General features: G+C 38.0%; 1 protein-coding gene across 4 annotated transcripts in view; it reads right to left on the bottom strand.

The window, feature by feature from the left end:
* MICU1 (mitochondrial calcium uptake 1) overlaps nt 1–13384 on the bottom strand; it is a 233748-nt gene that overhangs the window by 162027 nt on the left and 58337 nt on the right. For all 4 annotated transcript variants that reach the window (XM_045783578.2, XM_045783582.2, XM_045783581.2 and 1 more), the window contains exon 3: nt 4203–4377. In XM_045783578.2, coding sequence (XP_045639534.2) covers nt 4203–4377 — 175 coding nt within the window. The remainder of the gene's footprint in view (nt 1–4202; nt 4378–13384) is intronic.

Genomic DNA, 13384 nt, shown 5'->3' with positions numbered 1-13384 from the left:
AGAAGATCTGAATAGATATTTTTCCCAAGAAGACACAGAGATGACCAACAGGTACAAGAAAAGGTGCTCAACATCACTAACAGGAAAATGCAAATCAAAACCAGAATGAGGTATCACCTCACTCCTGTCAGAATAGCTAAAATCTACAACAGAAGAAACAACAAGTGTTGGTGAGGATGTGGAGAAAAAGGAACCTTCATGCACTGTTGGTGGGAATGCAAACTGGTGCAGCCACTATGGAACACGATATGGAGGTTCCACAAAATATTAATAACAGAATTACCATATGATCCAGTCAGATCACTACTGGGTATTTACCCAAAGAATATAAAAACACTAATTTGAGGAGATATACACCCCCGTTTAACATTGCAACATTATTTGCAAAAGCCAAAATATGGAAGCAACCCAGGTGTCCATCAATAGATGAATGGATGAAGAAGAGGTAGTATGTGTGTACACACACACACACACACACATACACGATGGAATACCACTCAGCCATAAAAAAGAATGACTTTTTGTCATTTGCATTAACACCGATGGATATAGAGGGTAAAATGCTAAATGAAAATAAGTCAGTTAGAGAAAGACAAACACCATATAATTTCACTCATATGTGGAATTTATGAAATTAAACAAATGAGCAAAGGAAAAAAAAGACAAAAAACCAGACTCTTAGGGCACCTGGGTGGCTCAGTTGGGTAAATGTCTGACTCTTGATCTCAACTCAAACAGGTTCGTGAGTTTAAGCCCGACATTGGGCTCCACATTGGGTGAGGAGTCTACTTAAAAAGAACTAATCAAACAAAAAAACCCAGACTCTTAAATATAGAGAACTGATCATTAGCAGAGAGGAGTGGGGGTGGGGAGATGGGTTAAACAAGTCACAGGATTATTAAGGAGTGCAAGTGTCATGATGAGCACTAGATGATGTATGGAACTGTTGAATCACTATATTGTATACCTGAAATCAATATAACATTGTATGGTAACTAACTGGAATTAAAATAAAAACTTTAAAAGCCAAAAAAAAAGCAAAAACGAAAACAAAAAACCTACAGAAACCAATTCAATTACATGGGCAGAATGACCTAAATAGGTATTTTTCCAAGGAAGACATCCACATGGCCAACGGATACATGAAAAGGTGCTCAACATCACTAATCATCAGGAAAACGCAAATCAAAACCATAAGGAGATATCACCTCACACCTATTAGATGATTATCATCAAAAAGAGAAAAGATGGGGAGCCTCGGTGGCTCAGATGGTTGGGCATCTGACTCTTAGTTTCAGCTCAGGTCATGATCTCAGGGTCATGAGACTGAACTCTGCATCAGGCTCCATGCCCAGCAGGGAGTGGGCCTGAAGATTTACTCCCTCTGCCCCTCCCCCATGCACCTGTGCACTCGCGCGCGCTCTCGCTCTCTCTCAAATAAATAAATTTTTAAAAAAATGTTAAAAAAGAGCGAGAGAGAGAGGGGGGCACTGGGTGGCTCAGTCAGTTAAGGGTCTGCCTTCAGCTCAGGTCATGATCCTGGGGTCCTGGTACTGAGCCCCGTGTCAGCCTCCCTCTCCTCCCCTCTTTCTGCTCCCCCCATGCTCTTTCCCACACTCTCTCTCTCAAATAAAGAAATAAAATCTTTAACAAAAAAGAGAGAAAGAAAAGATAACAAGTATAGGTGAGGATATGGAGAAATGGGAACCTTTTTGCACTGTTGGTGGGAATGTAAATTGGTTTAGGTTCTATGGAAAATAGTATGGAGGTTCCTCAAGACATTAAAAATAAAACTACCACATCACCCATAAGTTTCACTTTGAATACATAACCAAAGGAAAAGAAATCAGTATCTTGAAGAGATATCTGTACTCCCATGTTCAATGCAGCATTATTCACAATAGCCAAGATATGGAAACAATTAATATGTGTCATGGAAACTCTCAGGACTCTGCAGAGCCAAAACAAATTTTGAAAAAGAAGAACAAAGTTGGGGGACCACTACATCCTGATTTTAAAACTTATTATAAAACTACGCTCATAAAAGAATGTGGACCTGGCAAAAAGACAGACATATAGACCACTGGAATAGAATACAGAGCCAAAAATAAAGCCTCACATATATGGTCAAATGATTTGTGACGAAGGAGCCACAACCATTTACTGGAAAAAGGATAGTCTTTTCAACAAATGGTGCTGGGAAAACTGGTACCGACATGCAAAAAAATGAAGTTGCACCCTTATCTAACTCCAAATTAAGAAATTAACTTAAGGGGTGCCTGGGTGGCTTGGTTGCTTAAGCACCCAACTCGTGATTTTGGCTCAGGTCATGATCTCATGGGTTGTAGGACTTAGCCCTGCACCAAGGCTCTGAGCTCAGCATGGAATCTGCTTGTCCCTCTCCCTTCCACTCTACCCCTCCCCACCTCACCCCGGGCTCTCGTGCTCTCTAAAATAAATAAATAAATCTTAAAAAAAATTTAACTTGAAATGGATCAAAGACCAAAATGAAAGACCTAAAACTATATTAATTATGGAATAAAACATAGGTCGAAAGCTTCACAACATTAGATTTGGCAATGATTTCTTGGATATGACACCAGAGGCATAAGCAACAAAGGAAAAAGAAAAAAAAGACAAAGTAGACTTCGTGAAATTTTTAAAATTTTGTACATCAAAAGATAATGTCTATTGTGGACATTGCTCCTATAAACATTGGGGTGCATATGCCCCTTCGTTTCACTACATCTGTATCTTTGGGGTAAATACACAGTAGTGCAATTGCTGGGTCATAGAGTAGCTCTATTTTTAACTATTTGAGGAACCTCCATACTGTTTTCCAAAGTGGCTGTACCAGCTTGCATTCCCACCAACAGTGTAAGAGGGTTCCCCTTTCTCAACATCCTCACCAGGACATTAGGGGAAGGAAGGGAAAACTGAAGGGGGGTGGAAATCAGAGGGGGAGAAGAACCATGAGAGACTATGGACTCCAGGAAACAATCTGAGGGTTTCAGAGGGGAGGAAGGTGAGTGGATGGGGTAACCTGGTGATGGGTATTAAGGAGGGCACGTGTTGTAATGAGCACTGGGTGTTGTATGCAAATAATGAATCACTGAAAACTACATCAAAAACTAATGATGACTAACATAACATAAAAAAAGATAATGTGAACAGAGTAAAAATTTCTCTGGGAAGTATGATCTATGGTCATTGCTGAGCAGAAAATGGAAAGTTCAAAAATAAATGCTTATTTGGGTAATTTTAACTCTATTTTATAAAATGTAAAACTATAAATGAAACTGCTGGCACAAGATAAATTGGAAATTTACTCAAATTCACTCAGGGCAAAAGATTAAATAACTATATCATTGTGGAAACACTGGGATAGTTGACAGTTAACTTATAATCATTTTTGTTCAAATTCACTTCAATCAGAAATGGATCTGAAAAATGAAAAGACACAGTTAATAACTTCATCCAAATAAACAATCCAAGTTTCTCAAAGGAATTCTTCTTGCCAAGTATATACCACACACACACACACACACACCACGGAAGGAACTCAAATTACCGTGTTGCACTTATTAGCTACATTTTAGCAAGTGAAGGCAATTCCCTGAATTTGAACAATAACATGCAAATGTCTAAGAAATTCAACCTTTTGACTTTTCAGCACTCATGTCTGCTGAATTCAAATGCTCAGTATCATAGGCATTCCCATACTGGAATTGAAATTTTTCTGAGGTAGAGCTATATAACAGCAGGTTGTGTTAAAGATATAAAATGTTGAAGTCATTTAACGTTCATACTATCATCAAAATTAATTGAATTTTTGGAAATATTTGTATATTTCCAAAGAGATGTTTTTCTGCCTTTACAACTTGGCATCAAAGACTCAACATATCCAAGAACATTTAGCATCAGAAAGATCTGGAAAGCAAGAATCGGCTAAGGTAGCTGCATTAAAAGAGGGAAGAAAATATATGCAAATCCTGATCACCAATCCTAGATCTTTCCACTAGCCCCATTAACTTCACATTCCAAGAGTACATTTGCCTTAGAACAGGACAGAAAATAGCAGTGAGGTGAATATCACTGCAAGGAGAATACAAACCATCCAAAACAAATGATAAAAGAGACTCAACTGCATTATTCTAATTTAGAATTAACAGTTCTGACTAATTTATAAGACTGCTCCATACTTTTCTGTCTCTGAATCCAGAACGTTTCTTCTTTTTCTCTTCTGGATGAGGCTCAAGACAAACATCTGCAGCCTTTTTTTCATGGTTACAAACTTGCCCTTCATCTTTATTCTTCCCTTTATCACCAGGTTCACTCTTTGGGTTGTTTACAGATGGTGGAGATTCTGCAAGTGCCCTGGATATGCAAAAAAAAGAAAAAAGAAAAGAAAAAGAAAAAGAAAAAAAAATCTACATTAATCAAGAAAGAAAGATTTTCAGATAGTTTAGCAGAAGCAACAGCAATGAAATTTATGAAAACTTCTACATGAAGAGGTTCCTCAGAACGTTAAAAATAGAACTATTGTATGATCCAGCAATCCCACTTCTGCTTATAAATCCAAAAGAATTGAAAGTAGAGTCATGAAGAGATTTTTGCACATTCATGTTAATAGCAACATTATTCACAATAGCTAAAATGTTTGAAGCAACTGAGACGTCCATTGATAGATGAGTGGTTAAAGATAATGTGGTATATACATACAACAGAATAATATTCAGCCTTAAAAATAAATGATATGATACTAAAAGCACAGGCAACAAAAGAAAAAAGAGACAAGCAGGATTACATGAAACTAAAAAGCTTCATCACAGCGAAAGAAACAATCCAGAAAATGAAAAGGCGGGGCGCCTGGGTAGCGCAGTCGTTAAGCGTCTGCCTTTGGCTCAGGGCGTGATCCCGGCATTCCGGGATCGAGTCCCACAGTCAGAAAAACTAAGAGGCAGCCCACGCAATGGGAGAATATATTTGCAAATGACACTACAGGTAAAAGACTGGTATCCAAGGTCTACAAAGAACTTCTCAAACTCAATACATGAGAAACAAATACACAAATCATAAAATGGGCAGAAGATATGAACAGACACTTTTCCAATGATGACATACAAATGGCTAACAGACACATGAAAAAATGTTCAAAATCATTAGCCATCAGGGAAATTCAAATCAAAACCACACTGAGATACCACCTTACGCCAGTTAGAATGGCAAAAATAGACAAGGCAAGAAACAACAATTGTTGGAGAGGATGTGGAGAAAGGGGATCCCTCCTACATTGTTGGTGGGAATGCAAGTTGGTACAGCCACTCTGGAAAACAGTGTGGAGGTCCCTTAAAAAGTTAAAAATTGAGCTACCCTATGATCCAGCCATTGCACTACTGGGTGTTTACCCCAAAGATACAGACGTAGTGAAGAGAAGGGCCATATGCACCCCAATGTTCATAGCAGCAATGTCCACAATAGCTAAATCGTGGAAGGAGCCGAGATGCCCTTCAACAGATGACTGGATTAAGAAGTTGTGGTCCATATATACAATGGAATATTACTCAGCTATCAGAAAGAACGAATTCTCAACATTTGCTACAACATGGACGGCACTGGAGGAGATAATGCTAAGTGAAATAAGTCAAGCAGAGAAAGACAACTATCATATGATTTCTCTCATCTATGGAACATAAGAACTAGGATGATCGGTAGGGGAAGAAAGGGATAAAGAAAGGGGGGGTAATCAGAAGGGGGAATGAAACATGAGAGACTATGGACTATGAGAAACAAACTGAGGGCCTCAGAGGGGAGGGGGGTGGGGGAATGGGATAGGCTGGTGATGGGTAGTAAGGAGGGCACGTATTGCATGGTGCACCGGGTGTTATACACAACTAATGAATCATCGAGCCTTACATCGGAAACCGGGGATATGTACTGTATGGTGACTAACATAATATAATAAAAAAATCATTAAAAAAAAAAGATGGAATCAATCTGCAAAGAGAGATGATAGATAAGTTATGTATTATATGTTGTAATTTATTTAACACATAACATATATATTTGACAACACTGATAAATACAAATCCTATTGCCGAAAAAAAAAATTGGCAGAAGACATGATCAGACATTTCTCCAAAGAAGACATCCAGATAACCAAGAGTCATATGAAAAGATGCTCAACATCACTAATCATCAGGTAAATGAAAATCAAAAGCACAATGAGGTATCACCTCACACCTCTCAGAATGGCTAAAATCAAAAACACAAAAAAACAACTCATGTTGGTAAGGATGTGGAAAAAAAGAACCCTCATGCACTGCTGGGAATGCAGACTGGTGCAGTCACTGTGGAAAAGAGCATGCAGGTTGCTCAAAAAGTTAAAACTAGCATTAGCATATGATCCAGTAAACCCATTACTGGGTATTTACACAAAGAATATGAAAATACTAATTAAAATGATAGATGCACCCCTATGTTTATTGCAGCATCATTTGCAATAGCCAAAATATGGAAGAAACCCAAATGCCCATCACTAGATGAATTAATAAGGAAGATGTGATACACACACACACACACACACACACACACACACACACACACACAATGGAATATTCCTCAGCAATACGAAAGAATGAAATCTTGCCATCTGCAACAATATGGATCGATCTAGAGGGTATAAAGGGTATAATGCTAAGTGAAATAAATCAGTCAGAGAAAGACAAATGCCAAATGATTTCACTTATATGTGGAATTTAAGAAACAAAACAAATAGACAAAGGAAAATAGAGACAAAACAAAAAAACAGACTTTATATTTAAGAGAACAAACTGGTGGTTGCTAGAGGGGAAGGGAGAAGGGGGATGAGTAAAATAGGTGAAGGGGATTAAGAGTCCACTTACCATGATGAGCACTGACTAACATATGGAATTGTTGAATGGCTATATTATATACATGAAAATAATATAACACTATATGTAAATTATACTGCAATAATAATTAAAACTAAAAAAGAAGAGACAGAGAGAGCTACTGGACACTGTTCTTTTAATCATCCAGAGTTCCCAACCCAGTGCCATACTTTTAAAGTATGCAATATGTCTATGGCTGATTAAGGAACAAAAATCAAATTCCTCATATATAGTGATGAGAAGAGGGACTGGAAAAATGCACACTAGGATTAAAATACTGCAATATGAGAAAATTCTTAATGCATTCCTTTCACATGGCTATTTAAAGAAGATATAAACCAATAGTTATTTCATTTACTTGCAAATAATATTTTATGCACATTAACACGCTAGTACATCCCTGTAACTTTGACCACCTTAGGAGTTGCACACTTCCAAGAGTGGTAATGATATAACAATACCATGATTTAAACATTATAGAACTGGTGACATACAATGATGCACAGAAAGAAGACTTCTGCTTTCAACTACAATGGAGTAACTACACTAGACCTGCCTTTCCAGAGTAAGGAAAATTACAATTTAACAAAATATACAAAACATTTTCAGATAATGAACAACAGACAGCAACTCTCTGAAAAAAATTAGGCCTATAATTGTCCTGAAGTTCTATTTGGAGACACTTTCTAGATCAGGAGCAGGATCCCAAGCAATATAGAGTGACCACGCTAAGTTGAAAGGACAGAGATCACAGTTTGGAGAGGCTGAGGTGGCAGGAATTGGTGGGGAAGAGGACCAGAGAGGAGGAAGTTACACAAAGACAAAGTTCCACGAACCTAATGGGGTCTCCCTTAAGTTAATATTAAGTAGTGCATTCTTAGGATTAAAGTATTCTATATGGAGCAAAGAACAATTACCGAAGAGCTACAGGCCAAATAATTTCTGGAACTCACAGGCACGATATGTTCAAGCTGTAATAAATCACTGAACACTCAAGGCATTTAGTAAATGCAACAGACGGGCCATGTCTTATTTGTAGGGCTAAATTAGCCCTACAGCAAAGGATACTCTATCTAAACCATGCTGACAAAAGAACAGCAACAACAACAACAAACAAACAAAAAACACCTTTAAAACAAGCTCCAGATGATCAGATTTTTCAATAAATTAACTGCCTGCCAATATAAAAATCAATATACTTTTAAAGGAAAACAAAAAAATCCAGACACTCAAAAATACACAGTGAAAACATAAACACACATACACAATGAAACATACACAATGAAAAATATCTAATAATTATTAGATGTCAGCAAGATGGCAGAATAGGAAGTCCTAGGCTTTGTCCACCACAGAAACACTGATTTAACAACAATGTACAGATCAAAACACCTTTATGAAATTCCCCAAAGCCAGTTAAGTAGTTGCAGTACACCAGGAAAAACACAATGCCAAAAACAGACACAATGAAATGGATAAGAGGAGCAATTTCACTTTACTCATGTCAGTCCCTCCTCCCAGGCAGGCACAGCTCAGCATCTCCTACAGGGAGGAATGAGAACTGAAGGGTGTTCAATATTCTAACTATTTGGAGGGCTGCTCAAGGGACTGGTTTCTGTTCACCTCACTTGGAGTGCTTGACGGAAGGTGGCACAGTCTGCATTCTTGAGGGTGAATAAGAAAAACGAAAAGTGGGAGATGGTTTGTGGAGTTGGCACAGCTAGGCACAATTAGGAAAAGACGGCAAAACAAGTCTTCTCCCTCCGGAGGGAGGGAAAGAAGGGGAAGGTGTGGCTGGTGTTCTAGTTTTTCAGAAGGCTGCCTGAAAGACTGGTATGCGCCTCCCCTGATGTGGGGTGGTAATAGGGAGCTGGCATACTTTGCCCGCCTGGCAGCTGATGAGCAGAGACAGGAGGTGGCTTGCATATGCGCAGAGAACTTGCAGTGCTCGAGATAAACACCAGAGGGAACAAGAGAGGAAAAGCTCTTGGAAAAGAAACAGGCAAGCTTCTGCAATTGAGAAACTGCCCACACAGACCCAGAGAAGCCGTATCCTCTCCCAAAAGAGCTTCAGGGGCACCCAAATCTATAACTGGGCTGACTGCTGAGGGTCTTCCTCTGTGTGAAGCCAGTCTATAAAGACTGGGATACGTGGTTGATTCTTCAAAAATGTGAATCTTAACATAAAGTTGTAAGATACATGAAGAAACAGAAATGTGGCTCAAATGGAGGAACAAAATAAATCTCCAGAAACTGATCCTAAAGAAATAGAAATATTTATTACTTGAAAAAGAATTAAAAATACCCATCATAAAGATGCTCTGTAAGCTCAAGAAAACACTGCATTAAAAAAATTACTATCAAGAGACATTTTTTTTTTAAAGCAAATTCTGGAGCTGACGAGTGCAATTACAGACCTGAAAAATTCACTAGGGTGGCTCAAAAGCAGACTTGATGAAGCAGAAGATAAATTCAAAGGTAAACTCAAAGACAGACATTTAACATTATCCAGTCAGAGGAACAAAACACAAAAGAAAGAGTCTAAGGGACTTACAGGAAACCAATACATGCATGAAGGAGAAGGAAGAGAAAGAAAGGGGTAAAAAAATTTATTTAAAGAAAATATGACAAAAAATTTGAAAACTCAAATTTGGGGAAGTTAATGGACATCCAGACTGAAGAAGTTCAACCGATTTCCATGAGGAGGAACCCAAAGAAATCCACACTAAGACACATTATAATCAAATTGCCAAAAGTCAAAGACTAAGGAAGAATTTTTAAAGCAGCAGGAGAAAGTGATTCATCATGTACAAGGGGACCCCATAAAACTATAAGACCCTGTAGGCCATAAAGAAATAGGATGAAAAATGGAAAGGGCTGAAAGAAAAAATTGCCAACCAAAGATACTACATTTGGTAAAACTGTCCTTTAGAAATGAAGGAGAAAGAAAGACACTCCCAGATAAAAAATGCTGAGGAAGTTCAAACCACTAAATCTGCATCACCAAAACAAAAACAAAAACAAAAACAACAAAAAAAGCTAACGGGAGTCCTTCAAGTTGAAATAAACTATACTTGCAACATGAAGGCATATAAAGTATAAAGCTCACTGGTGAAGGCAAACATATAGACAAATACAGAATACTTTTGTCCTATAATGATGATGTGTAAATCTCTTTAAATTCTGTTAACAGAAGTTCAAAGATCAAATATTAAAAAAAAACCTTAACTAAAAAACATATTAATGGATACATAATATAAAAGGTGTCACTTGTGACATCAGTACCATAAAGAGTGAAAAAGGAAGGAATAAAAGTACAGAGTATTTGTATGCGATTGACGTTAACTTGTTCTGTACTTTTTTTTCTTTTAAGATTTTTATTTATTTATTTGACAGATAGACAGCCAGCGAGAGAGGGAACACAAGCAGGGGGAGTGGGAGAGGAAGAAGCAGGCTCCCAGCAGAGGAGCCTGATGCGGGGCTCGATCCCAGAACGGCGGGATCACGCTCGGAGCCGAAGGCAGACGCCCAACGACTGAGCCATCCAGGTGTCCCTGTTTTGTACTTTTTAAAAATAACACATTTGGGGGGCACCTGGGTGGCTCAGTCAGGTAAGCGTCTGCCTTCAGCACAGGTCATGACCCTGGGGTCCTGGCACTGAGCCCCACATCAGGCTCCCTGCTCAGCGGGGAGTCTGCTTCTCCCTTGCCCTCTGCCCTTCCCCCTTGCTTATGCTCACTCTGCTCACGCTTTCTCTCTCTCTCAAAATCTTAAAAAAAAAAACCCAACACACATTTTGTTAATCCTTACTTTTTATACTGGCCATCAACTACAGTAGTCAGCAAATTAGTAAGGTCTTACCTGAAAGTATATTTTACATAAAAGTATATTTTCAAAGCAGTTTTCTACTGAGATATAATTGACGATAACATTTTATAAGTTTAAGGTGTACAATGTGTTAATTTGATACACTTATGTATCATTGCCACCATTGCATTAGCTAAAACCTCCGTTACATGATATAATTACCACTTTTTTTGAGTGAGAACATTTAAAATCCATCTAGTCTCTTAGCAATTTTCAAGTATACACTACTGTATTATTAACTATAATCACAATGCTGTGCATTAGACCCCAGGACATATTTATATTCTGACTGCAGTTTGTACTCTGACCAAAGACTCCCCAATTCCCCAACCACCAGCCTCTGGTAATCACCATTTTAATGCCTGTTTCTATGAGTTCAGGTTTTTGAGATTTCATATGTAAGTGACACCAGACAGTATATATCTTTCTGTGCCTGATTAATCTCAGCAGCAGAATGCTCTCAAGGTCCATCAGTGTAGATGCAAATGGCAGGATTTCCTTCTTTCCACAGCTGAATAATATTTGTGAGTTGTGTGTGTGTGCGTATAGCATATCTTCTTTATGCATTCACCTGTTGAAGGACACTTATGTCATCTCCATATCTTGGCTATTGTGAATAATGCTGAATTAAACACGGGAGTGCAAATATCCCTTCAAGATCCTATTCTCCTTTCCTTGGGATATGTATTCAAGAAGTAGGAATGGTGGATTATATGGTATTCTATTTTTAATTTCCTGAAAAACCTCCATGTTGTTTTCCATAGTGGTTGCATCAGTTCACATTTCCATCAATAGTGCACAAGGATTCCTATTTCTCCACATCTATACCAAAATTGTTCGACCATATCATTTTAAGAATAACCATTCTAATAGGTATGAAGTGATATCTCTGTGGTTTTGATTTGCATTTCCCTGATGATTAGTGATGTTGAGCACCTTTTCATGTACCTGTTGGCCATTTGGATGTCTTCTTTGGAAAAATGTCTATTCAGGTCCTCTATTCATTTTTTAATCAGATCATCTGTTTTTTTTTTACATATATCTTAATGTACTCCCACTTCCTCATTTTGCTTTTGTTGCTTGTCCTCTTGTTACCCAAAAAATAGTTCCAAAACCAATGGCATTCATACAACTTTTCAGATGTATGAATTACTTATACATTTTGGATATTAACCTCTTAGCTGACATATGGTGTACAAATATTTTCTCCCATTCCGTAAATTGCCCTTTTGTTTTGTTCACTGTTTCCTTTGCTGCCCACAAGCTTTTTAACTTAATGTCGTCCCACATGTTGATTTTGCTTTTGTTGCTTGTCCTTTTGTTATCCAAAAAACAGTTTCAAGACCAATGTCAAGGAGCTTTTCCCCTAAGTTTTCTTCCAGGAGTTTGCAGTTTGGGGTCTTATGTTAAAGTATTTAATCGATCTGAATTATTTTTTGTTAATGGGGTAAGATAGGGGTCCAATTTCCTTCTTCTGCAGTGGTTATCCAGTTTTCCCAATACTATTTATTGAAGAGACTGTCATTTTCCCATTGAGTATCATGGCTCCCTGTCAAATATTAATTGACCACATATGCAGGAGTTTATTTCTGGGATCTCTAGTCTATTTGATTGGTCGGTGTGTGTTTTTATGCCAGTATCATACTGTTTTCATTAATATAGCTCTGAGGTATAGTCTGAAATCAGGAAGTGGGATTTGCTCACTCCAGCTTTGCTCTTCTTTCTCAGGATTGCTTTGGCTATTCATGGTCTTTTGTGTTCTATATATATTTTAGGACTTTTACCCTTTTTCTGTAGAAAATGCACTGGAATTCTGATAGGGATTGCAATAAACCTATAAATTGCTTTGAGTAGAATGGACATTTTAATAATAGTAAATTTTGTTTATAAATAAGCATAGTTATAATTTATAATTATAACTATATTCATAAATAAAGTTAATACAAAATCTGTTTATAACTTTAGTGAATTTATTAGTTTTAATAGTTTCTTTGGTGGAGTGTTTAGGCTTTCTATATATGTCATGTGCAAATAAAAAGTTTTACCACTTCCTTTCTGATTTTGATGATTTTTTTTCTTTCTTTTGCCTAAATACTCTGGTTAGGACTTCCAATACTATGTTTAAAAGAGGGTAGGAGTTGCTTTGAAGGAGTACCTGCCATGACAGGTTGGTCCACAGGGAAATGTCACAGCAGGGCAAGCAGTGCTAGCAACACAGATGGAGAGTCAGAACTGGCATCTTCATTGGGCCAGCTAGGCTGAACGAAGGCAAAATAAATGATGGCTGCTAGCAGTTCCACTCCTGGAGAAAGTTCCTACAGAACCCTGCCCTTCTGGCACAAGCCCTACAATTAGTAAATAAACCCTCATATATGGCCCAGGTGCTTTTGAAACTGCTTCCAATATGCTGGGTCTCAGAGCAAGTGAGATTGTCGATGGGCCATTTAAGAGCAGAGTTTTGGTTTCCTATGGCCCTCCACCTCTCCTAGAGTTAAGTCCTGCCGATTTTCAAAGCCAGACAAAATGGGGGCTTGTCTTTCCAGTGCAGGGGTGATACAGGGAGTGCCCAATGCAGGGCTTGAATCCTTTTTTTCCTCAGGAAG

Source organism: Ursus americanus, chromosome 6 (genome assembly GCF_024610735.1).
Source record: "Ursus americanus isolate L20-20 chromosome 6, mUrsAme1.1.p, whole genome shotgun sequence".
NCBI lineage: Eukaryota > Metazoa > Chordata > Mammalia > Carnivora > Ursidae > Ursus > Ursus americanus.
The sequence above is the reverse complement of the archived record's forward strand: the minus strand, read 5'-3'. Positions and strand labels throughout refer to the sequence as shown.